Source organism: Sminthopsis crassicaudata, chromosome 1 (assembly GCF_048593235.1).
Source record: "Sminthopsis crassicaudata isolate SCR6 chromosome 1, ASM4859323v1, whole genome shotgun sequence".
NCBI classification, from domain to species: domain Eukaryota; kingdom Metazoa; phylum Chordata; class Mammalia; order Dasyuromorphia; family Dasyuridae; genus Sminthopsis; species Sminthopsis crassicaudata.
Window position 1 is genome coordinate 350,402,897 of NC_133617.1, and position 26,869 is coordinate 350,429,765.

Here is a 26,869-nt window from a genome sequence, read left to right on the forward strand (position 1 = left end):
TTCTCTAATTGAGTGAAGAGGGTGGGATACGAGGCAAAGATGGGTTTTGTAGGTTTCTCTCTCTCTCCTCTCCAAAGTGCTAAGGACGGGTCGGTGGTGAAAGAATTCACCTACTCAAAGCTGTGTTAAATAAGGATTTTATTAGGAAAGGGATGTCACAGAGTCAGTGGGCAATAACAGCTTCCAGAGAGAAGCCATATTGCAAAGAATAGAATTTGGAACTTCATTTTATACAAAAACAAGATCATAAAACAGAATTTGTATTTGAAAAAGACTTTTCTGTTTCCAAAGGATATGGAGAAGTTTGTATATCAAAGGAGTTTCTCCATAGACTGTAAGTCCTTTGAAGTTTACATAAGAAATGAATTTTTCTCCAGAGGATGTAAGGTTTTGTTGGCCATTTACATACTGGGCTGTCTACTTTCCCCTCATCAGAGTACTCTCTAGTAAACTCTCTTGCCTTTTTCTGGAGCTCTCTGAACCATTTCCCAGAAGATTGCTCTTGTTTAAACTCAATGGGACATAAAATAAAAAAGAATTAATGTTTTTTTTTTTTTTTTCCACCCAGAAAAAAGAGTAATCATCCAGAAATACAATCCAGGTTGACATTGAACAAAAGTAGGCAGAGGCCATTATGATCAGAGTGAAGTATGTTGCTATTTTCGAAGGAAATCCTCATTTTGTGCTGTTTAACTGGCAGATCCACTCACTCATCAGCATTTTTAAAAAATAAGGAGATTTCTCATTCTCTCACTGTATAATGTAGATTTTTCCATCCTATAGCCACATAAGGAATACAGATCTTAAAGATCAGGGGATCTTAACCTTGTTTTGATCCTTTGGAGTTCTTCTCAGAATCATATTCAATGGTACCAAAAGCACATAGAAATCCTTACATAAAGCAATTATCAAAAACTATTTTTTAAAAAATAAGTTCACAGATTCCAGATTAAAAATTCCTGTAATAGATAATTTAGGAGTTTTCCATTTCCTGATAAAATATAGGCATCTTTCTTTAGGGATCCAGGCCACTGGTTTTCAAAATTCACTTAGTTAAGTGCATTTGCAGCAAATAAACAAAAAAGAATAAACAAGCAAAATTCCAAACCATGTTAATTGAAGTTGGAGTCTAGTATAGGCAGGCATTATTCATAAAATATAGCAATAACATTTTGATTCCTGGCTTGAAAGACCATATTATTTAACAACATTAATTAAGAGTATTTGTTTTTATTGAGTACTTATTTATTTATTATTGTATTATATTTATTGTTAAATTCAATACAATGTATAGGGTCTGTGCTAAGTGCTAGAGATACAAGGAAAAGCAAAAACATGGCCCCTGGTCTTAAGAAATTTAACATTCCATGGAGGAGACAATATTTAATTAGATAAATACATGCTATGTACAGAGGACAAATGTAATCTGAATGCAGAGGGCATTAACTTTTGAAAATGATGCAAGGATAAAACCCTTTATTTCCTTTTTAGATAAATATTTATAGACTACAATTTATGTTTGAATATTCTTTTCTTTATCATTTCTATCAAAATCTAAATCTTTGTTCTTTTTTGCTGAGACAATTGGATTTAAGTGATTTGTCCAGAGTCACACAGCTAGGAAGTGTTAAGTGTCTGATGTCATATTTGAACTCAGGTCCTCCTGACTTCAGGGATAGTGCTCTATCCCCTGCACCACTTAGCTGCCCCTAAAACCTAAATCTTAAATTCTGAATATTACTTCAATAATATTAATTCAGTACTGATCCATAAAACTCAGTATTGACCCATACCTACCTATAAAACCTTCTTGCTATTTTTTCTTTAATATGAACAAATAATCAACATTATCATCCCAAAATAATTTATTAATAATCTACTTATATGGATGCAATATGAGTACAAAAAAAGAAAGGATTTTTATCATCCAGAAAGCAGAATAATTTAAAAATACACATAATTTACAGATATTGCCTCTGCAATGTAGACATAACCTAAGTCAAGGCATTGATATAAACTAACGAATAGCCCACAGAGGGTAAAAGTTGAAACTTGGTATAATATAGTGGTAGAGAGATTACACATATCAATGATATATACATATCACCTTAAGAGGAAGGGGTAAGAGAGAGGATATTTGGGGATGCCCCAGGAATATCGGCAAAGCTGAAAAAAACACATAACTTTTCTTTTACAGTATTTTACAAACCTTCAAGTACTACACGAAAGCAAGTTACTTTCAGTGTTATTATACCAAGCTATCCAGTAAAGATTTTTTGGAACAGGTGGGATTTCAAGAATTTTCCAATTTTAAGTGCATAAAAAGTCTACGAATATTAATAACTGAAATTTGGTGTGAGATTTTTGTATGAATACGACCTTTTTAGGAAAGGAGGAGATGGAGGAAATAAATCTTGTTCCCAGAGGCTGGTTTCAGTGGTTTTTGGTTCTTTATTAGAAATTCTGTCCAATGTGATTTGACTCTTAAGAAGATGAATTTGACTTCTGCCTTTTTTTTTTTTCATTTTCTTTTTTAGATTACCCTGAAAACATATGGCTGGCGTTCCTACCTCTGTATGCCGTGCCAATATCTTCCCTTGTGCTTCTGTGCTTAGCTGTGATCACTTTGTTGCTAAACTTTGTGAGCCTCCTGCTTCTTGGACATTTACTACTATTCCACCTCTATCTAAGTATGTAATTTCCTAAACCAAAGATATTATTAGTATTGGACTGCTTTGCTGCCATCCCTACCCTATTTTTAAATCTCTTCTTCACCTTTTTTTCCCCCACAAGTATCTCAAAATATATAGATCCACTTATTTAACTAGAAATATATAGAAATCTATGTAAAAATAGAAATAACATAACATACATTCTTTTTTTTTATTTTTTCTTTTATTTTTTATTATAGCTTTTTATTTACAAAACATATGCAGGGGTAATTTTTCAACATTGACTCTTGAAAAACCTTATGTTCCAAATTTTCCCCTCCTTCCCCTTATCCCTTCCCCCTAGACGGCAGGTAGTCCAATACATGTTAAAGTATATGTTAAATCCAATATATGTATACATGTCCATACAGTTATCTTGCTGCACAAGAAAAATTGGATCTGGAAAGAAGAAAAAAAGCTTGAGAAGGAAACAAACAAATAACAAAAAGAGTGAAAATGCTAAGTTACAATCATTTCCCATAGTTCTCTCTCTGGACGTAAATGACTCTCTTCATTACTGAACAACTAGAACTGGTTTGAATCATCTCATTGTTGAAGAGAGTCATGTCTATCAGAATATAATATACATTATTAAAGAAATATTTAATGTATACAATTATATATAGATGTATATACACTGTATATGTATATTATACATACATAAATATATATATATGTATGCACATGTTTTGCAAAGACACTTTACATACTTTATTTCACTTAATCCTTAACAACCATGAAAAGAAGTGTTATTATTCATCCCCATTTTTACAGATGAGGAAATTAAGGCAAATAGAAGTTTCCAGGGTCACAGTAAGTATACGAGGCAGTATTTGAAATCTAGTACTCTGTTAACTATACTACCCAACTGTTTATATTTAAGCAACTGATGTATATACTCACACACACACACACACACACACACACACACATACACACATACACACACATATTTATTTATCAGAGAAGTTTTGGGGTTTAACTCTCTTTGACTGATTTTGCTTCTTGAGATCTTCAAGTGAATAAGGAGAAGTTAAGACTAAAGTAACACCTCAGATATATTATCATTAATGCATTACTATAGCTTATATATTAAATATTAATATTTGAATTCTTCTATATTCTATATTATTAAGTATTAGGAAAATCCAAGTCCAGTGTAAAGAGTCCTGTCTTTAGCGTTAGAGAATTCAGGTTTTTTTAGAGTTAAGGGACTCTGCCAATTCCCCTCATGTGAATGTAACTAAATTACTTCTCTCCGAGTTGCCTCAGTTTACTTATTTAGAAAATTATGGCAAACTCTGAGGTCCTTTCCAGTTTTACCTATTATCCCCTGCTCCTAAGCACTTTCTGTACAGAATCTCACTTGATTCTCAAAATGAGAATTGACAGTACAAATATTATTCTCCACTTTTCATATACAGATGCTAAGATTTCAGAGAAGTTTTAGTGATTGGTTTATTGTCATGTTGCTTAAGAGAATTGGATCACTGTCTTCAAATCTCTTAATTAGTTGTCCAATAGTGGAACAGGCTGCCTTTATAGGAAATTTAGATTATATCTTTGTATTACATATATAAAGTGCTTTGCAGACCTTAAGGAGCTACTTTAAGGATCTGGTATTGGTGGTGGTGATGGTGATGATGATGATGATGAATGGGATCTCTCATTAAGATTTTTAAAAGAAGTTCATAAGCCTCATATTTTAAACCTTCTTGAGGACAGTATTGAGATGTGCTTAATTAGGCAAAGGTCAGATCAGAAGGCTTCTGAACTCGTTTCTTTTTTTTTTAATTTTATAATTATAATTTTGACATTACATATGCATGGGTACTTTTTTTTTATACAGCATTATCCCTTGTACTCACTTCTTTCTGAATTTTCCCCTCCCTCCCCCTATCCCCTCCCCTAGAAGACAGGCAATCCCATACATGTTACATGTGTTACAATATATTCTAGATACAATATATGTGTGTAAAACCGAGTTTCTTGTTGCATGTTAAGAATTGGATTCAGAAGGTAAAAGTAACCTGGCTAGAAAGACAATAGTGCAGTTTACACTCAATTCCCAGTGTTCCTTCTCTGGGTGTAGCTGATTCTGTCCATCATTGACCAACTGGAACTGAATTAGATCTTCTCTATGTTGAAGATAATCCACTTCCATCAGAATATATCTTCATACAGTATCGTTGTTGAAGTGTATAATGATATCTCCTGGTTCTGCTCATTTCACTCAGCATCAGTTGATGTAAGTCTCTCCAAAGCGCCTCTATATTCATCCTGCTGGTCATTGCTTACAGAACAATAATATTCCATAACATTCATATACCATAATTTACCCAACCATTCTCCAATTGATGGACATCCATTCATTTTCAAGTTTCTAGCCACTACAAAAAGGGCTGCCACAAACATTTTGGCACATACAGGTTCCTTTACCTTCTTTAGTATTTGTTTGGGATATAAGCCCAGTAGTAGCACTGCTTGATCAAAGGGTATGCACAGTTTGACAACTTTTTGGGCATAATTCCAAATTGCTCTCCAGAATGGTTGGATTCTTTCACAACTCCACCAACAATGTATCAGTGTCCCAGTTTTCCCACGTCTCCTCCAACATTCATCATTATTTGTTCCTGTCATCTTAGCCAATCTGACAGGTGTGTAGTGGTATCTCAGAGTTGTCTTAATTTGCATTTCTCTGATCCATAGTGATTTGGAACACTCTTTCACATGAGTGGATATAGTTTCAATTTCATCATCTGAGAATTGTCTATTCATACCCTTTGACCATTTATCAATTGGAGAATGGCTTGATTTCTTATAAATTAGAGTCAGTTCTTTATCTGAATTTCTTTCTAATGCTGCAAATTTACAGTTCCATAAGGGGGTATAGTCATTAGTTTAACAAGTTAAAACAGGCCAAGGTGGAAAAGGTATGGAAAAAGAAATCAATAGATGGAACAGTTAAGAGATCCCCAATGACCTTAGAGCAGTTTTATTAAAGTGGGATGAGGCAGGAGGGCTGATAACAAAAGGGAAAGGAATGAGAGAATGAGAAGAAAATTAAAAGCAGCAAATATGGACAGTCTTTCTCATGGGCTCGGTAATTCTTGTTGCTGATACTGTTGTTAGGAAGTGGAGAGTACAGTGAACATAAGTATAGAGCACAAGGAAGGAGCAATTCTTCCAGTTATCCAGGATCAAAACTTCACTGTTATACTTGAACACATCTTCTCTCACTCCTTCCTCCCTCATCTAGTTAGTATTTATTGTGTGTAATCTCCATGTTTTCCTTTATATTTATACTTATAAGCCTTTGATTCAGGACTTTTATCTTATCATTCCTACACTGTTGACATGAACTCTTCTTCACTGGTCTACTTGTCGTTTGTCCTCTCTCCAAAACATATTGATTGTTAGAGCTATAACTGGCACAAAGTGACCAGGGTTTTACATTGACTTTAGTGAACATGTTCCTCTCTCCTTTGCTTCCTCATAAAACATATACCACTCAGCTGGCCCTCTCTTTCATCTTCCCACAAGCTTGTAACTGGTTTCTCTCCTAAGGGTGGATCTACTGGATTAGAAACTTGGATTATCCAGATTCAAAGTTAACATGTATCAAACTGTCATGACTATCCAAAGTTTACACTTTCTTCAAGAACCAATCCAAATTCCACTTGTGTCATCTTTCCAATAAGATTGAAAGCTCCTTGAGAGTAAGATTGTGTCTTCTGCTTTCCTTTACCCCTCACAGAATCCAGTGCATTGCCTTGAACTTTGTTTACTCAACAAACAAATAGTTTGAAATAGTTGAAAAGGTAGCTTGATCTATATCATGATGGACCTTGAAATCAAGCATAATGGTTTAACTTTCAAGTTCTTACAAAGCAGATTGTGATCTATTTAAATAGGAGAATAATATGAGATATCTTCTGTTGTTGTTTAGTTATTCATTCATTCATTCACTCCGTCAAGTCTGACTATTCACAACTATGTGACCATAGCACCCTCAGGTTCGTCTGTTTCCCAAAGTCTGGCCAAGCTCTTGTTCATTGAACACATTCTCATATTATATCTTACAGCATTTTAAACTTGGGATTTTTTTTGGGGGGGGGGCAAAAATAGTGGATTGGTTTGCCAACTCTTTCCCTAGTGGATCATCTTTTCTCAAAACTCTTTACTATAATCTGTCTGGCTTGAGTGACCCTACATAGTGTAATTCATAGTTTCAGTGAGCTGTACAAGCTTCTCTCTTATAACAAGGTTCTGATCCAGGGAAAAGAAGATATATTTATAGACATTCTTAAGTCCCCTCAGTTACCCCTTATGCTGTATTTTTTACCTGGCCCTGTAATTTTCATTAATATAGGTAATTCTTCTAACCAAAAAAAAAAATAAAAAAAAAATCCCTCTACCAATGTATGTGTCTACTCTGCAATTCAGAAAGGTACTTGGGCTACTAAGAATTTGAATGGCTTGTTCAAAGTCATAGAGTTGGTATGTGTCTGAAATAATATTTGAATCCAAATTTTCTTGAAGAAATCAGCTATTATTTTTCCTTCCTTCCTCTTCCTTTGTTATATGTCAAAACGTTAATTTATCTAATCCTTCCTATTGCCCAAAGAAATTTCTCCTTTTATTTATTCATTTCCCTTGTACCTCTTCTGGGTGCTCATTATATTTTAATTGGACTTCTTGAATCTGGGAACCTTTAATTTTCATTTTAGAATCCTCTAACACCTAGTATGTTATGCTTTAGACATAAATGCTTAATACACTTCTATTCATTTTAATAGAATCTTTAAAAAAGATTGTTTCATTTGCTTCCTACTGCTGTTATCAAATCAAATGAAAATTCTCTACTTCTCCATATTTATTCTGAGACTTTTGCTTATAGTAATGTCTATCTTGCATGTATTACTTTTACTACCTAACTAGCATAAAGAAAAATCTGCTCAACAGCCATTATTAAGAAGTATCTTTCATCTGCCTAGCACGGGGTGGGAGTGGGGGAGAAGGGGAATGAGGTAGACATATTAGGAACTAGATCTGACTCTCTTCCTTCAAGGTACTTAATATAAAATCAGAAAATTAAGGATCACAGAGATAGTGCTAGAAAAGACCTTAGAAGTCATCTAGTGCTATTGCTTTTATATTTACAGAAAAACACTGAGTCTCAAGGAAGCTAAGTGACTTATTCCTAATCAAATGTCTCCAAGTTCACACAAGAAATGTCAAAGAGAGACTAGAATTAAGGTCTATTGATGCCTCAAGCCCAAAGTCACTATGACTTGCACTCCAATAATTCAAATGATTTTATAGTAAATTAGTTGAAAAATCATCCTTCAAGAGAATGTAATTTAAAAACAGTGATTTTAGCTTCAGAGTAGTAAGCGCTTTAGAAATGCAAAGTATATCAAGATAACATAGGAAACATATAAGTATAGGATTAAATAATTGAATATAGATATATAATGAATGATAACAAAAATGTGCATTACAGTAATGCTTTTTCAACTAATTTACTACAAAAGCATTTGAATTACTGGAGTGCAAGTCATCATGCTAGGAGCCATGGGATGTGTGTTTTTCCCCCATCAAGGACTATGCTAAGAATAAGAATGGAACACTTTATACTTGTTTGGCTGTAACCATCACTACCACTATTGTCTCATTATTTTTCTTTTGCAATACTTTGGAGCATTTCCCAGATAACAAGCAGCTGAGAAGTAGGTGAATGGAAAAGAGAAGAGGAAGTCAGAGAATTTGAGATTATGACCATGAGCATGTAACTGAGCCTCTCAGTATCTTCATCAATGAAATTATGCCATTGGTCTAAGATCTCTGAGGTCTTTTCACCTAAGTATTTGGCATTTTGATCCTAAAGTCATCTTTTCTGAATCTTGGTACATGAGTGTGGGTACAGCCCCAATTATACAGAACATAATCCTATCATGTCTATCATTCTGTGTGCTTCTCATTCATGTCTCTTTCCTTCCCTTCTTCCTTCCCCCTCCATTCTTCCTTCCTTCCTCTCTTTATCCATCCCTCTCTCTCTCCCTTTCTTTCATCCCTCCTTCCTTCATTCATCGCTTTCTCCCTCCCTTCTTTCCTCCCTTCTTTCCCTCTTTCTTTCTTGCATCCTTCTTTCTTTCCTCCTTCCTCTCTTTCTTCCTTAATTCTCTCTTCTTCCTCTCCTCCCTCTTTCTCCCTGCTTTTATCTCTTCTTCCCTCCTTCTCTTCCTTCCCTACTTTCTCCCTTCCTCTCTTTTTTCTGTCTTCTTTTGTTCCTTCCTTCCTATTTTCCTCCTTTCTTCTCTCTTCATTCCTTTCTATGTCCTTCTATGCAGTGAAAAAGAAATCTGGAGCAAACCACTTTACCATGAAAACTCCAAATGGAATCATAGAGAGTTGGGCTTGACTGAAAAATGATTTTAAAACAATAAAGCATACAAAAAGATACAAAATTGTTTTAGGGGGGTCCAGAGTAGCTGGAAGGTTTTCATGTAGAAAGTGATACTTAATATAAGCCTTGAAGAAACCAAGGAATTCTAAGGTAAGGAAAAGAGCATCTCCCAGATATAGAGCAAAGGCATAGAGATGGGAGATGGAGTGCCCCATGTAAAGAAAAGTTAAAAATGCATTTTGACTGGATTAATGGAAATGATTATGCAGCAAAAGCTATACCTCAAAAAGTAGAAGGTTCTAAAAACAAGTTTCTGAAAGAAGGTGGTAAAAAAATTAAATGTAGGAGAAATGTTGAGAATAAGAATTTAGAAAAGATTATCATATTTCTAGATTATGTGAAGGAAGAAAGATATGAGAGACAGACTGACAGAGACAGAGACAGAAGCTGAGAGATAGAGACAGATCAGAGAAAGAGATAGAGAGACACAGAGACAGAGATGGAGAAAGAGGGGAGAGGGAGGAGTGAAAGCAAGAGAGAGAGAAGAGAGACTGACAGAGATAGAGATTCAGAGAGAGACAGAGGAGAGAAAGAGAATTTTAAAATACCACTTGATGGAGCACAAGAAGGGGAAAAATTCAAAATTTAGCTACCTTATTATAGAGTAATAAGACTAAAATAAAGAAGGTGAGACTGAGGAATAATGCCAAAGAGTCTATTAGATTTAGAATGACAGATGTGTAAAGATAAGGAAGCTCACATTGAATGGTGTCTATTTTATCAATAAAATTTTATGGAAGGTAATCAGTCACCTCTGTGGTAAAAGACTTAAGTAATGAAAAGGTTACCAACAGCTTCACAGGAGAGATTCTTGGGGGGAAAAAAATTAGGGATAAGGAAAAAAGTAATTTTAATGGAGATTAGATAAATTTGTCATTGACCCAATAATCAGCATGATTGTGTAACTTCCTCCAATTCCATTATGTAGTACATGAATAGGAGAGAAGGATGATGAATTTAATCCAGTTTGGGATTTGGCAATGTGTGATAGGCAGTAGGATAAAGGAAAAAGTGATTTGAGAGGAAGTGTAGAGTTGAATTGATTTATAATGGGGAAAGGGAGGATAATGAAACTGTAGCATAACAAGGATGATGGCTTGGGAGATTACTTCTCAATGATTACTTTTTTTCTTAGAGCATTTTAAAATTTTTGATACACATTGCTTTATGAATCATGTTGGAAAAGGAAATCAGAACAAAAGGGAAAAACCATGGGAGAGAAAAAATACCGAAAAAAGTGAACATAAACATAGCATGTGTTGATTGACATTCAGTCTCCTTAGTTCTTTTCCTGTATGCAGATGGCATTTTCTGTCCAAAGCCTATTGGGATTGGTTTGGATTGCTGAACCACAGAGAATCACGAAGCCTCTCATAGTTGATTAAGGCACCTTCTTGCTGTTATTGTGTATAATGTATTACTGGTTCTGCTTGTTTTGCTCAGCATCAGTTCATGTAAATCTTTCCAGACCGTTCTATAATCATCTTGTTGATTTTTTTAATATTACTATAATATTCCATTACTTTCATGTACCACAAGTTATTCAGTCATTCCTCAATTGATGGGCATCCACTCCTTTTCCAATTCTTTAATACCACAAAAAGAGCTGCACATGGATCCTTTTCCCTACTTTATGATTTCTTTGGAATACAGACTCAGTAATGGCAGTTGGGCAATAACTATTTTTCAAGTAGAGGGATCTGAAGCCATAGTGAAATAGTTGGGAAACATAGGAAAAAATGAATGATAGATGATTTTGATAGGATGAGGAAATTTCAGAGTTCCTTTTCTTGAAAAGGGAACAATTGTGGGTGATAATATCTGTACCTACTTTATAGGACTATTGTGAGAATCAATCAGCAAATATTTGCCAGGGGACATAAAGATCCCCAAAATGGTACCTGCCCTAATGGAACTTTTATATTCTGATGCAGAAGACATAACATGTTAGACATCTGCAAGTTAACATGTGGAATAAATGGAAAATAATCAAAATGTTTATATATACATATGTATATGTATGTACATTATACATATATGTGATTATAAATGTGTATATACATCGAGGTGTATCTACACATGTATATGTACGTGTGAATATATACATGTGTATACACATATGATTAATAATATTATTAATTTAAATTAAACTGAGAGGCAGGATGGAATAGTGGATAAAGAACTGGCCATAGACTCAAGAAGACTCATCTGACAGAAAATGACTACACAAGTTACTTAATCCTTCCATGCCTAGGTACCCTCTGGATCACAGATGTTAACTTTCTTTGCTAGAGTTTCCTGCAAACCAGAGAGAAAAAAAAGACTGATTAAAATAGTGCAAATAGCTAATATAGTAAAAATTGCAAAGGGATTTTAAAAAATGAAGTTCTGAGAGTTCAATGGTCTTACTCAAGAAAAGTTAAAAAAAAGTTTTTGAAAAGTGAAAGTTGAATCCTTATTTTGCTTAAGTTAACCAGATGTGACTGGATTTTTTGCTTTACTCTGTATATACAGACACATCCAAAGAGTAGGCAGTGAACATAAATATACAACTAATTCCTCGAAACAAGGCTATCATTCCTTACAACCATCTACTCAAGTCTCAGAATAGTTTTTTTGTGTGTGGCCATTTTTGTTTTTTAGAAATATTTATAAACTATCTTATATGTGTTGACCTTAAGGAAAGTAGAAGATAAGTTGATGTGCTGTGAAGAGAGTTGAATTAGCCCCTGTTGCTGCTACTGCTTTTTTTTTTAAATCCACAGAATTTTTTTCAAATTATGTCACTTTGTATAATAAACTTCTTTATCTAATTTTTCTTTTCTTCCTACCTTTCTTCCTTTCTCTCTCTGTTTTTCTCCTCTCCCTCCCTCCCTTTCTTCCTTTCTTCCTCCTTCCCTTCTTCCCTCCTTCCCTCTCTTCCTACTTTCCCTCCTTCTCTTCCTTCTTGCCTCCCTCCCTCCCTCATTTTCTTTCTTTCTTTCTTTTTATTTTAGATTAGGTCACCCTACCTTACCCAAGCTAGCTCTGGTCACTCGCTAACCCAATCCCAGTACCGATTGACCTGGAATATTTGCTCTATTTCTTACCTGAGCCAGTTTTGTCTTCCTTTTGCAGCCTACTGACTCCTCTTAAGGACTCATTACCTTAGTGTGAATACCCAATTGAGATTACAATTACTACAACTCAGAATTCCTAAATTCAAGAGATCCACCAGTCTCAATCTCTTCTAAATAAACCATTATGCCTGGCCTCCTTCTAAAAGTAAAACAAAAACAAAGACAAGAAGCACATCTAAATAGTCAAGTGACATTTCTAAGAATTTGTTTTTCAGTACCTTCCAGTCATGATCAACTCTTCATGACCCCATCTGGGGTATTCTTAGCATAAATATTGAAGCAATTTGCCATTTTCTTCTCCATTTTTTCAAGAAGACCTCAATTTAACAATGCAACTTCTTTCTCGCTAGCCTTCATTCCTCTTTGGATGTTTTATAATAATTCTATACTTTTCTTTGCTTCTCCCATCCAGTGTTCCGGCAACTGAGCACCTTTGATTATATGACCCAGGGACGGCAAAAACAGAGCACAAATCTTCAAATAAAGATTTCCATACCACTGAAATCAACCACAACTAACTTAGAGGTAGGAACTTAATAAGCATGACTTATCTCCCTTTTAAAAATTTTTATTCTTGCAAAAATTATGTGGAAGTTGATCAAATTGGAAATTTTATTGGCATTGTCAGGTTTAATTGTCAGATTTAATGATATTCAGTGATTGAGTTCTTTGTAAAGAGCTACAAATCAATGCTTTTAAGAATTAATTTGTAAGAATTACTTTATAATCCTTTATTTTTGAGACATAAATAATTATGTAATTCTATAATTAAAATTTGTAATTCTGTAAAACTGGTAATTTCATATTTTTTCTGTAAGAATTTTATAATTTTTATAAAATTTAAGAATTCATAATATATTTTTGTAACAATTTACTAAATATTTCTAAATAACACTGTGTAAGAATAAATTGGGTCAGGTGACAACTTTTAGTCTTAGCTTATTTCAATAATTCTTAAGAAAAGCTACAAGAAGGTTTTTTTAAGATTATTTTTAAACAGGATTGATTAATATGTCATATTATTTTATTTTCTTTATGAGAATTCCTATCCAGGCTGCATCAGACATTGAAGAACTATACTTGGTAGCATAGAGATATAAAATGATTTTTTGGGAGGAGGGGAGGTGACATAAAATATAAGTTTCTTGAAGGCAGATAGTATTTCATTTCTTTTTTCTGAATACCCAGCACCTAACATATAGTTGACAGTTAGAAGGTAGGAATAGATAGAGTGATGAACTTTGAGTGGGGAAGACCTCAGTTCAAACCCTGCCTCGAATATTTTATTGCTATATGACCTTGGACAAATGACTTAACTGCTGCTTGCCTCAATTTTCTAATTTGTAAAATGGAGCTAATCATAATTCCTACCTCCCACAGTTGTTCTGAAAATCCTATAAAATGATTTTGTAAAGTACTTTAACGAAATGTAAAGTACTTAATGAAATCATTTGTCCCAGCTTATTTACTTGCAATTGTATGACCTTAGACAAATCATTTCACAATCTCATCTGGAAAATTAGGAGTTTGAACTTGATCTCTAAAGTCCTTGTTAATGTCCTTTTAAATACATTTTTCAATGAATACCAAGTGGTTTTGAATGGAATGAGAATTGAGTTTTGGAGGTCATCCACTCCTAGGGGGAGGAAAAGAGAAATCAGCAAAGGAAACTGAGGAGTAGGTTGGTGCCATTGAAAAATAGGGAAAAAAAGCAATGTTAAGAGAAGCTAAAAGAGAAATGTGTTAATACTGTGAAAAATTCAAGAGAAAATGAGGATTTAGTAGCAAAATTGAAACTTTTGCTTAAGAGACCCTTGAGAACAGTTTTAGTAAAATAGTGAGGATGAAAGTAAGATTAAAGAAGATTGAGAAATGAAGAATGAAAGGGAGAAGAGATATGGTGAAATGGTATAAACAAATGACAAGGCTAAGGGAAAATTACGTTAGTATAAGGAAAACATGAGAATGTCACAAAGCAAAAGAAAAGAACCAAGAGAGAAGGAAAGATGAGAAAGACAGAGAGAGGCAGACACAGACAAAAAGAGAGAAAAATAAGAGATACAGGAAGAGGAAGAGAGGAAGGAGGACAGAAACACTATATAGGTCCAAGATAGATATAGGAGGTAATAGAATTAATTATGTATGAAAGGAAACAGTCTCAGCAAATAGTAGATAAATCTGATCCTCTAAAATTGAAAAAATAATGAGGCTAGAATAAGATTTTAAATCTATATGTAAGGACAGAAGATGATGAAGGACTTCTCAATGAATACTTTATGCTCAGTCAAGTAAATTATGAGGCTCTATAATGAGAAAAAGAGATGGAGAAAGAGGTGGAAGCTTGAAAACAGAAGAGAATATTTGGAATTGGTTCTCTGAAGAGATAATAAGGAAATGCATCAAATATCAAGGAAAGGGATTTCTAGGTCATGTGACAAAGTAGAGACTGAAACATTTTCTCTGATCCCACAATTTATCAAAGACATAAAACAATTTTAGCTGTCTCTTGTTCTTCCCCATATTCCAAAACAAATCAAAAAAGATTTAAAAAATGAATTAATACCTACCCTGAATTCATTCAGTGCCTTTTCCTCACCTTCCAAGCTACCAGCAGCAAGTCTATATTAAACAATTCCAGGACTCCCCCAGGTTTGCAACAAAAACCAGCCTTACACTCTGGTTCTCTGTCCTTCTTTTCAATGGTAGAGAGTGCCAGCTCCAAGCTTCAGAAGTTTGGTCAGGCCATGATAGACAGACAGTGTTGTAACAGTCTTCCCAACTGCTGCCACCATGGCAGAATTCTGTTAAAAAGAGACTGAGAGAGAAAGAGAAAGAGAGTGAGAGAGTGAGTGAGTGATTTGGGGAAGGCAGGTATAAGTCAGAGGCTTGAAATGAAGTTCAACCTGACACCCCCAATCTACCCTCATCCCAGATTGCTGAATACCCAAATTTGCACAATAGAAATTGTCCCTCACTCAGGTAGCAATGTTATTGCACTGCTTTGAACTATCAAGTGAGAAGACTGAGGCACAGAGGGAGTGGTTATGCAGAACTACAAGAAACCTGAGGGAAGAATTCTGCATATATCTGGGATCAGTCCTGCTCCTCCAAGAGTCACCTGAGGTTGAGATCTAAACTGGTGAACTCTTTATTTGCCCAATGTGAGAGGAAGCTGAAATACTTTGAGATACACTCTCAGGGAAACCACTATCAGAAGGGAAAGAGTCAGACAATGAGCAATAGGGAAAACAAGGAAGAAAAAGATATTGAAATTAATCAAGTCTTCAGGAAGAAAAAAATCTCAGATTTTGAACACAAGCAAAAATTAATAGGAAAACCATTAATCTCAAAATGAAATTAAACATCCAGATTGATTAAATAAGTTTAGGCATTTATGAATAAATGCTGCAAAATAAAAAATTTTGAGAGCAGAAGTTATGACCTTCATGGTAAATTTTTTAAAATACACAGAATAGAAAAACTGTAATCTGCAATGGCAAGTCTTACCTAAAACAAACAAACAAAAGGATAGATTGAGAATGCAAGTACACAAAAGTAAAGGACAATCTGGAAAAAGAGAAGCAAAAAAAAATTACAATAATATATATGCATTACTCAAGCAAAACATACTGATCTTAAAGGCACTATATGTTAAGACAGCCTGAGATCATAGGTTTCCCAAAAGAATACAACACACACACAAAAACACCTTAACATAATTATGATTGAAATAATACAAGAGAATTGTCTAGAACTTCTAAATGAAGAAAATTAAATGTCAATTGAAAAAATTCATAGGAAAAAAAATCAAAGCTGCAAACCCCAAACTACATAGTTAAATTTAACAATGCAATTCAGAAACAAAGAGGTTCCGCACATCATGAGAAAGTCCTTCAAATACAAAAGAAAGGAAATTTAAACAATGTAAGGCTATTCTGCATGCACCATAAAACATACAAGAACAATGGAGCTCAAGTTGCAGCCCATGTTGACCTATTCCTGCAAATATAAGTTTAACTATAACTAAGAAAAAAAAAAGAGATGTTCAACAATAAAGAGGTATTTGAGACATTCTCAGAATGAAAACTAGATCTGAAGAGATGCTTTGTTTCTTAAACACCATAAACTACAGAAATATATTGGAGTTGAAAAAATGCACAGTCAAAGACAGAAACAACAATAGAGTGACATCAGAGAGAGACCAGTGAGAAATGTCTTTCTAAGGATACACAAGGAAACAGAAATGGAGGTAGTCAGGTAGAGCTAACAATGAAGACGTATATCTGGAGCATTACAGACAAAATCTTATGATTTTGACCATGTCTACCAGTGAATCTGTATCCTTTGTGGGAGTACATTACAAAGTGGAAGGGTAAAAGAGTGAGGAGAATAAAGGATAGAAAGGACTGTATATTGTACCTGGGTCAGATTAAGGGTAAATAATTAGGGGAATATGACTTTTGTCATCTTAGAGAGAGAAAACACTACAGAGGTTTGGGGTAAAGAGAAAGGAAGAAGGAATGAAAAAGAAAAATTGAAAAGGAGAGACTACTGGCTTTGGTGATAGGAAAGCATTTCACTGATAAACCCTCCTAATTAGAGAAAAAGGAAAGCAAAGTAGCATTTATATAGTACCTACTATGTTCCAGGCACTATACTAAGCACTTCCAAATATCATGTCATTTGATCCTTACAACAATCTGTAAGGTAAGTGGTGCTGTTATCTCCATTTCATAACTGAGATTAAATGACTTATTCAGGATCACATAGATAGTAAGCATCTGAAGCAAAATTTGAACTCACATTTTCCTGACTCCAGGCCCAATACTATACACTGGCACTATCCAGATGCCTGAAGAGAGATGTTTTATGAAAAGAGCTAGGGGTTTTAACACAAGTAAAACCAATGCAACCAAAATTAGAAAGAAAACAGGATAGTGCAGGGAAATTACAGTGTTTCTCTGATAAAGGCCTAATTTCTCAAATACATAAGGAATGAAGCCAAATTTATAAAAATAAAAACCATCCTCCAGGTGTTAAGTGGTCTTTGTAAAGACTTAATAATGTCGATAAGTCCTTAATTACTTTCTTTAAAGATGACAGAAAAACAAACCCATAAAATAAGAATGAGCAAGGTAAAAATCACATGGGGAAAAAACTAGAAGAAACAAAAAGAATTATCAGGACATGTGATAAATAGCTGTATGCTAACAAAGCTGGAAACCAAAAATAGAGGAATATCATCAAAGACATAAAATACCCAAACTAGTAGACCAGAAAGATATATTAAATAATCCAAATGATGAGGTTAATATGAACCAAATCATGAGGTAAATACCAAATGAGGAGGTATATACCTCAATAGGATTAATTGAGGTCTAGTGGCAGGATTCAGGGTACAGGGAGTCACATGGAGTTCCCCTGCAACCCCCTTAGGATTCGGCCCAAGGATACAAAGTTAAATCAGGTCTAATAGCAGCGAGAGTCCCCTGTAAATGAATTTACAGGCTGAAAACCTAGATGGGTAAAAAGATGTTTATTGTCAGGTTTGGAAGCAAGGTTAAGGTCTGGTTAGTAAAAGGCATTAGATGGAGGAAGATATACGCCAAAAGCAGTGGGGACAGAGAATCTCTGATGCAAACATCTTGGTTGGCATCTTTCAAATCTCTGACCAAAGATGATTCCACTTTTGCTCTTTTTATCTGCTTGAAGAAGTAATGGGTGGATTCCTGATTTTTGGCGGGTTTTTCAGATAGTTGGGGATTGGGTTATCCAAGCCAGCTCAGATCCCGTGGGGGGGTACAAGCCCAAACTAGCTTGACCAGATCTTGTATCAAAGGTAGATCAAACAAGGAATCTTAGAGGAGCTATGCCCGCAACACAATCTCAGAAAATTTCTCAAATTAGAAAAAGATTTCAGCATAAAGAAACAAGGGAGGAAAAAAACTCCTTATCCTGGTGGATTCATGGGATAATTCTATAAAACTTATAAAGAATAATTAGCACCCATACTTCACAAATTGTTTTCATAAAGAAGTAAAACATCCTATCAGAATTGTTAATGAAACAAATATAGTACTAATACCTCAACCAAAGAAAGATAAAACTCAAAAGGAAAACTGAAAGCCAAAATCCTTGATGAATATTAACTCAAATTTTTTTAATCCTATTAGACTTCAATGATTTAACTAAGAAAACATTAATTATGATCAAGAAATTTATACCAAGGATAGGATGATGATTTTACATGAGAAAAATAATCAAAACAATCATATTAAAATCCAGAACATTCAAAGTCAAATAATCATCTCAACACTCTTTCTTTTATGCTAAAATCTCTACAAATTATGAAGGAGTCTTTTCTTAATATCCACAAAAAGAATCTATTTAAAACCAAAATTAAGCAGCATATGCACTGGGGATTTACTAAACTTTCCTAATAAATATGAAGAAAGTATGTTCACTGTCCCACTATTATTTGATATAGTTCTGAAAATGCCAGCAATAGCACCCAAGAGAAAGAAAATAAAGGCAGATAAATTAGTAAAAATAAGACAATGCTATTGCCATTTGCTAATGATATTATGGTCTACTTGGAAAATCTTAGGAATCAGCAAAGATACTAAGTGATTCAATTAATAACCTCAGCAAAGTTGCAGACTTCAAAATAAATCCTCAAAAGACAATAGTATTTCTATGTAAAATAACAAAGGACAATAAGCAAAAATATAAAAAATTCCATTTCAAATAAGTACAAAATGCATAAAACATTTGGGGACAGCTACCAAAGCACAGAAGACTTGCATAGATTCATTTTCCTTATAAAAAAAAAAATAAAAATTTAAATAGCTGGAGGAATAATTGGCTCATGGCTGGGCCATGTCAATAAGATAAAAACTATAATATTACCAAAATTGAGGTATACTTTTAATGCTATTCTAATAAAATTACTAAGGAAATGCTTTATACAACTTGATAAAATAGTAACAAAATTATTTTGGAAAAACAAAAGATCTAGAATATTTAGGGCAAAGAAACAAAGATGAAAGGTGAAATAAGAACTTCCAGACCTCAAAATATATTATGAAGCAGCAGCAGGCATCAAAATCATCTGATATGAGTTTTAAATTAGAGAAAACAATGGAACAGACTAGACAAGAGAGGATTAGAAATCACTGAACTTATCAACCAAGTATTTAATAAAGCAGAAAACATTAATTACCTAAGAAAAAAGCTCCTTATTTGATATTTTTAATTGCTGAAAAAAATAGAAAATAAAAATTAGACTCAGATCAACATTTTATACCATATTCAACTCTACATGGATACAAGATTTTAATATTAAAGATCATGTTATCTAAAAAATTAGAAGAGGGGCAAATCATAAACCTCTCACAATTGTGGGTAGAAAATGTGTTCTTAAAAACAAAAACAAGAAATAAATTCTAATTTTTATTACATTAAATTGACAAACTTTTGTATAGACAAAAATGAATGCATCTAGGATAACAAGGGAAGTAGTCAGATGGACAAATTTTTGTGTCATATTTCACTAATAAGGGTTTAATATTCAAGATTAATAACTTTTTTATGTGTATGTATGACTGATGATCATTTCCCAATAGATAAATGAGCAAAAATCTTAAATACTTACCAAGAGATTAATTGCAAAGTATTTTTCAACCGCATGAAAGAATAACTTAGATCACTAATAATAAGAAAAAGAAAATCAAAACAACACTGAGGTTTTACCTCACAATCTAAAGAATGACAAAGATTAAAAACTGATAACCAATGTAGTAGGGTTTGTGGAATGATAGGCACACTAATGCATTGTTAGGAGTGCTATAAAGCCATATAAACTTTTGAAAAAGAACTTAAAAGTATGCAAATAAAATGACAAAAATGTCCACATTCCTTAAATCAGAGATTCCATTACTGAGCTTATGGCCTCAAGGAAGCCATTGATCAGGAGAAAATTCCCATACATACCAAAATATTTGTAGCACTTTTTTTGTGGTATCAGAGAATTGGAAACAAAGTAGGTGCCCATCAATTGGGGAATGGCTAAATAAATTTTGGTACATGAATGTAAGTATAATACTATGATATAAGAAATAAGGTGAACAGTAGAGCTAAAAAATATTTATAATAACTATAAAATGGAAAAAAAACAACCACCCCAAGATTCAAAAGTGAATGTAACAAATTTATAAAGATCAAGCATGACTCAATTGTAGAGATATGAGAAGACACCACCAACCCATTCCTATTATAGATGGGGTGTCCACAGATATTGCACATATTTTCAGGCTTTTTGAATGTATTGATCAGAAATACTGATTTTTTTTTTCATCTTTGAAAAAATACTATCTGTTACAGAATGGCTCTTTGGAAGAAGGAGGAGATTTACTGGGAATGACTATGATGATATAAAAAAGGCATCAACAAAAATTATTTTTTAAAAAACAAGCAAATTTAAAAAAAGATAGGATTTTGTTGTTCAGCCATTTCAGTCATGTCCAATTCTTTGTGATTCCATTTGGGGTTTTCTTGTCAAAGATACTGAAGTGGTTTGCCATTTCCTTCTATGGATTAAGGCAAACAGCTTGAATGACTTGTCCAGGATCATACAATTAAGTAAGCATTTGAGGCCACAGTTGAACTCAATATGATGAGTCTTCCTTATTTCATATCTGTCATCTATTTTATTTAGCAAGAATTTATCATACTCTCAGTGTACATGTTTCATGACTCCCTCCAGCAAGGATCAACTCAGTAATTTAGAAGAGGAAACAGAAAAAGTCCACAATGGAGAGTACACCTAGGATTGGGGAAACAAAAAGACAAAAGAGTTAGAGATATAAGCATGGAAGTACTTGTCAAAATGGCTCACTATAAGATGAGTAGAGTTTCTGATTATCTGAAACTATGACTTTGTTTAACCTTTCTTCCTTGCTGCCATTAGAGTAGCTTTCAAGTTTGAGATAAAAAAAGATAAGGATAACTGGTATATAGAAAGTTTCTGTCCAAAAATAAAGTGCATTGTTTCTAGAAGAATATTTTTAGCTTAATTATTTTTCACTGTTTTGAAAAAGAAAACACTCAACAGAAAATAAACTTTTATAAACAAAACCTCCCATATTAGAAAGTATTGTACTGATCTCTACTAATTTCCTAATTGGTTGACTTTAATCATAAGACATTCTATTGCTACAAATAGATCCCTTCTTTCAATGAGCCAGCCTTTCTATTTGCTGCAGGCTACAATTAAAGACAGTTGTGTGGGGGCAGTGAGATTTTCAAATGTGAATAATGAGATTTTCATTGTTCATTGAATCTCATCTGTGAGGCACATGGGAAATAAGGTGTCTGAATCTATTGTCTGTTTTTGGCAGCCTTTTCAGTTTTGTTTCTAATAAAGATCACTTGCATAACCACAGATTTTAAACATACCCTTCAAAGTTCTGTTTATGAGGCCAGTTAATCTTTCATGTAGAAGGTATATGTGTGTAATATAACCAGTATTTTCACTAATCAGGCTTCTGTTCTACCAAAAGCATGTGTCTATAACTGCTTGTTAAGTGGTATGTATTGTTAAATTGCCTATAAACATAAGCCAGAGAAAGAATTGATAAATAGAAGTCTATAGAGAATAATTTTACATATGTGTAAATATGTGTATGGTGTATCTATGGTACCCATATTGCTCATGGTACCCATTTCTAGGGTGCTGGGTAGAGGAAGGGAAGGAAAAAAAGAAATTTAGATGATAATTTTATATATTTGAAAGAAATAACAAGTTATACCTAGTAGATTTGCAGTTTCATGTGCAATCTTTTTACTATGCTATGTTATGGAAATGCTTGTTTTATTTCATAAATTTAAAATGAAATTTTTAAAATTTCCTTGCATAACTATGGAGAAAAAATTTTTTAATGAGTCTCAAAAGATAACAGATACAGATTGAGCTCAAAAGATTTTTAATTTCTGGGGATTTTAATACTTAATTTCCCCTTCTTCCAAAGAGACATATGAAAATCATGAATTCATATTATGATAGTGATTTTATGAAATGTTTAAATATGTACTTTAGATGGACACTAATGTAAATCGTTAAAAAAATTTATCTCTGATTGACTCCTCTTGAATGGAATAAAAGTCCTATGCTAGCCACATGAAGGGTGGAAAAAAATCTGAAAAGAGCAGAGTGCATTTCTTTCTAGCTCTTAAACTCCACTCTGCCCCTCATATAGCAGGAAAGATTGATCTTCACCAATGAAGAAAGAGAGTTCCATACAAATAGACTCTGGGACTTGGGCTACAAATATTTACAAGTCCTGCTGAGGATCCTTCATCAAAATAGATTGTTCAGATAGTAATTTGGTTAGAATTTAAATGACATTTGTCCAAAGTCATACAGGCTAATAGTGTGTCAAGCATAATAAGCGAATCTTACTCTCCCCAACTCAGAGTTATCTCTCAATCCATTACTCCAGTTATATTTAATTTTTAAATTATTTTTATTTGATTAATATTTCCCAGTCACATGTAAAAAATTAATATTCGTTTAAAATTTTTTTGATTTCCAAATTCTCTTCATCCCTCTCAGCTCTCTTTGAGAAGGCAGAAATATTAATTATATCTGTGAAATTATATAAAAACATATTTCCATATTGGCCATGTCACAAAAGAAATCACAAACAAAATGAAACTAAAAGAAAAATAATGCTTAAATTCGCCATGAGAGTTTATCAGTTCTCTCTCTTTCAAAATGGATAACATCTTTCATCATAAGTCCTTCAGATTGATCAGAACAGTTAAGTCATTCACAATCAATCATTGTACAATATTGCCATTCCTGTGTGCAATATTATCCTGATTATGCTAACTTCATTTTTGCATCAGTTCATAGAAGTCTTCACAGAAGCTGACTATGGATCACTTTAATTTCCTCTTCTAAAAAACTGTCTGCCTGTCAATATCTTTTGGCCATTTAACACCTGGAAAATGGCTCACTCTTTTATAAATATGGCTCCATTTCTTACATATTTGAGAAATGAGGCCTTTATCAGAGGTACTGTAAAAAAAAATTCCAGTTTCCTGGTTTCTTTCTAATTTTGGCTGCAATAATTTTATTTGTTCAAAAGCTTTTTCATTTTATGTAATCAAAATCTTCAGTTTTACTTCCCATAATCTTACCTCTTTTTTGCACATAAACTCTTTTTTTTTTTATCCATAGATCTGACAAGAACATATTTCCATAGTCCCCTAATTTATTCATGTCATTCTTCATGTTCAAATCATTTACCCATTTTGACCTTATCTTGATATATGGTGTAAGATGTTAGTGTATGCTTAGATTGGGTCAATTAATTTTCCAGTTTTCATAACAATTTTGGTTAAATGTTGAGTTCTTACCCAAAAAGCTGTGACATTTAGGTTTATCAAACTCTAGATTGCTATGATCATTTACTACTTTGTTCTGTGCATTAAATCTATTCCATAAATCCAAAATTCTGTTTCTTAGCAAGTATTGTCTTAATGATTATTGTTATTTAGTCAACTCAGATATGTCCAATGCTTTATGATCGCATTTAGAGTTTTCTTGGCAAAGATACTGGAGTGGGTGGCCATTTCCTTCTCCTCCATATGATTTTACAGAAGAAGAAACTGCCCTGTGGCAGTTACATTGTCTATAATTATTTTTGGATGTAATTTCTTTCTGTGAATCATTGTTGGGTTTTATTAGTAATATGTAGACTTGCTAGTAATTTATATGGATTTATATTATGTTCTGTTTTATAGAAGTTGATAATTATTTCAATTAATTTTTAGTTGATTCTCTAAGGTCTTCTAAGTATACCATCATATCATCTTCAAAGATAGCAAATTTGTTTCTTCATTGCCTATTTTTATTCCTTCAATTTCTTTTTCTTGTCTTGTTTATAATAGCAATTCTTTTTTTCTATTTTTTCTTTTTTCTTTTTTTATTTTTCTTTTTATTATATATTTTTTATAATATTATCCCTTGTATTCATTTTTCCAAATTATTCCCCCCCTGCCTCTACTCCCTCCCCCCGATGACAGGCAATCCCATACATTTTACAGGTGTTACAATATAACCTAGATACAATACATGTGTGTAAATACCATTTTCTTGTTGCACAATAAGCATTAGATTCCGAAGGTACATGTAACCTGGGCAGACAGATATTAGTGCTAACAATTTACATTCACTTCCCAGTGTTTCTTCTCTGGGTGTAGCTACCTCTGTCCATCATTGATCAACTGGAAGTGAGTTGGCTCTTCTTTAGGTTGAAGATTTCCACTTCCATCAGAATACATCCTCATACAGTATTGTTGTTGAAGTGTACAGTGATCTTCTGGTTCTGCTCATTTCACTCAGCATCAGTTGATGTAAGTCTCTCCAAGCCTCTCTGTATTCCTCCTGCTGGTCATTTCTTACAGAACAATAATATTCCATAACATTCATATACCATACTTTACCCAACCATTCTCCAACTGATGGACATCCATTCATCTTCCAGTTTCTAGCTACAACAAAAAGAGCTGCCACAAACATTTTGGCACATATAGGTCTCTTTCCGCTCTTTAGTATTTCTTTGGGATATAACCCAGTAGTAGTACTGCTGGGTCAAAGGGTATGCACAGTTTGATAACTTTTTGGGCATAGTTCCAAATTGCTCTCCAGAATGGCTGGATTCTTTCACAACTCCACCAGCAATGTATTAGTGTCCCAGTTTTCCCACATCCCCTCCAACATTCATCATATAATAGCAATTCTTATACAAAATTATAATAGTGCTGTTAATGAACATCCTTGCTTCAATCCTGATCTTATTGGGAAAGCTTCAAATTTATCTCGATTATAGATAATGCTTGATCTTGCTTTTAGATATGTACTACTTATTATATCAAAAAAGGTCCATTGATTCTTATACTTTCTAGTGTTTTTTTTTTTTTAAATGGGTGTTCCCCATTCCCATTAAATGGCTTTTTCTGCATCTATTGATATCATCCCTGCATTCCTGGTATAAATTCCTTCTAATTATGTATATGATATTTGTTATATATTGTTGTAATCTTGTTGCTAGTATTTTATTTAAAATATTTGCACAAACATTCATTAAGGAAATTAGTCTATGGCTTTTGTTATCTTTTTTTTTTTTATCTTCCTGGTTTAGGTATTATTTTTGTCATAAAAGGAATTTGGTAGGACTCCTTCTTTCCCTATTTCTTGGCTGCATTTTGATAGAAATTATGTCCTCCAGCAGATTGCTTTTCCTCTCTGGAACTCATTTTCTTCAACTGTAAACTGAGTGAGGGTCAAACTAAATGATTTCTAAGATGTCTCAAAACTCTAAATCTTATGATCCAATAGAAAAAAATTCAAGCTTATGAAAGTATTTTCTCTCATCTACCCTTAACTTTGGTCTAAGAGCATTTTCTTAACAGCATAATTTGTTATAAATTGAATAGCTCCATTTTGGAAGGAAGCTTCCATTCTCAATTATGCTTTTCACATGAGAATGAACCCTTATTAAAGGACCTTATTAAATACTGAGGAGTATTTTCTTCCTCATTTTTATTTTAAACATTTTATTTACTTAAATACAAAATAATAACAAAAAAATAGAAAAAGAGAGGAAAAAAAGAAGAAAAAATTTGTCATGTGCCCAGCAAAACATCAGGGAGAATTTGAAATGTGTAACTGTAATCTCCCACCAAGACTACTGATTGACAGGATAATACATACCAATCTTCCCTGGAAACACATGAAGATGAGCTGATGTTAAGGTGCCAAACAGCCTTTCTTTATTGGCAATCTCAGCAAGGGTTAGCAAGAAGCAAGAGCAAGTGTATGTCTCTGCATCTCTCTTTCTGCATCTCTGAATCTTTCTGCATCTCTGCCTCTCTACTTCTCTCCGCATCCGCATATATAATATGCTTTCTTGTAGGTCTTTTGTTGTCCTCTGTGTACCAATCTTCCCTGGAAACACATGAAGATGAGCTGATGTTAAGGTGCCAAACAGCCTTTCTTTATTGGCAATCTCAGCAAGGGTTAGCAAGAAGCAAGAGCAAGTGTATGTCTCTGCATCTCTCTTTCTGCATCTCTGAATCTTTCTGCATCTCTGCCTCTCTACTTCTCTCCGCATCCGCATATATAATATGCTTTCTTGTAGGTCTTCTGTTGTCTTCTGTGTACTTTTTTACCTTATACCTTTTTTCCCTTTCATCCCCCTTATTTCCCCCAAGCAGGCTATAGTTAAATATAGATATATTTATATGAAATATATATATTATTCCAATGTGAGTAGGTTTTCAAAACTCTCAGACTTCCTCCCCTTTCTAATGCCTCTGTGTCTATTCTTCCTTTAAGCCTTCTTCATATAGCACAATCACAATTTTTACCTTTTCCTAAACAATTTTGCTTTTTATTTTTTCCCAAATTTATTTTATTTCAAGAAACAGAATAAGAAAAAAGAAAAACAAAAGGAATAGAAAACAAAATGAAACAAAAGAGAGCATTGTCATGTGCCCAGCAG

The 26,869-nt window shown here is 33.5% G+C and overlaps 1 protein-coding gene across 4 annotated transcripts in view; it reads left to right on the plus strand.

The window, feature by feature from the left end:
* Nucleotides 1-26,869, plus strand: part of LOC141549566 (palmitoyltransferase ZDHHC11-like) — a 173,440-nt gene that overhangs the window by 123,592 nt on the left and 22,979 nt on the right. For 2 of the 4 annotated variants that reach the window (XM_074279191.1, XM_074279193.1), the window contains 2 exons: nucleotides 2,538-2,690; nucleotides 12,712-12,824. In XM_074279191.1, the coding sequence (XP_074135292.1) occupies nucleotides 2,538-2,690; nucleotides 12,712-12,824 (266 nt within the window). The remainder of the gene's footprint in view (nucleotides 1-2,537; nucleotides 2,691-12,711; nucleotides 12,825-26,869) is intronic. The other 2 variants (XM_074279192.1, XM_074279194.1) reach the window with 1 other exon arrangement.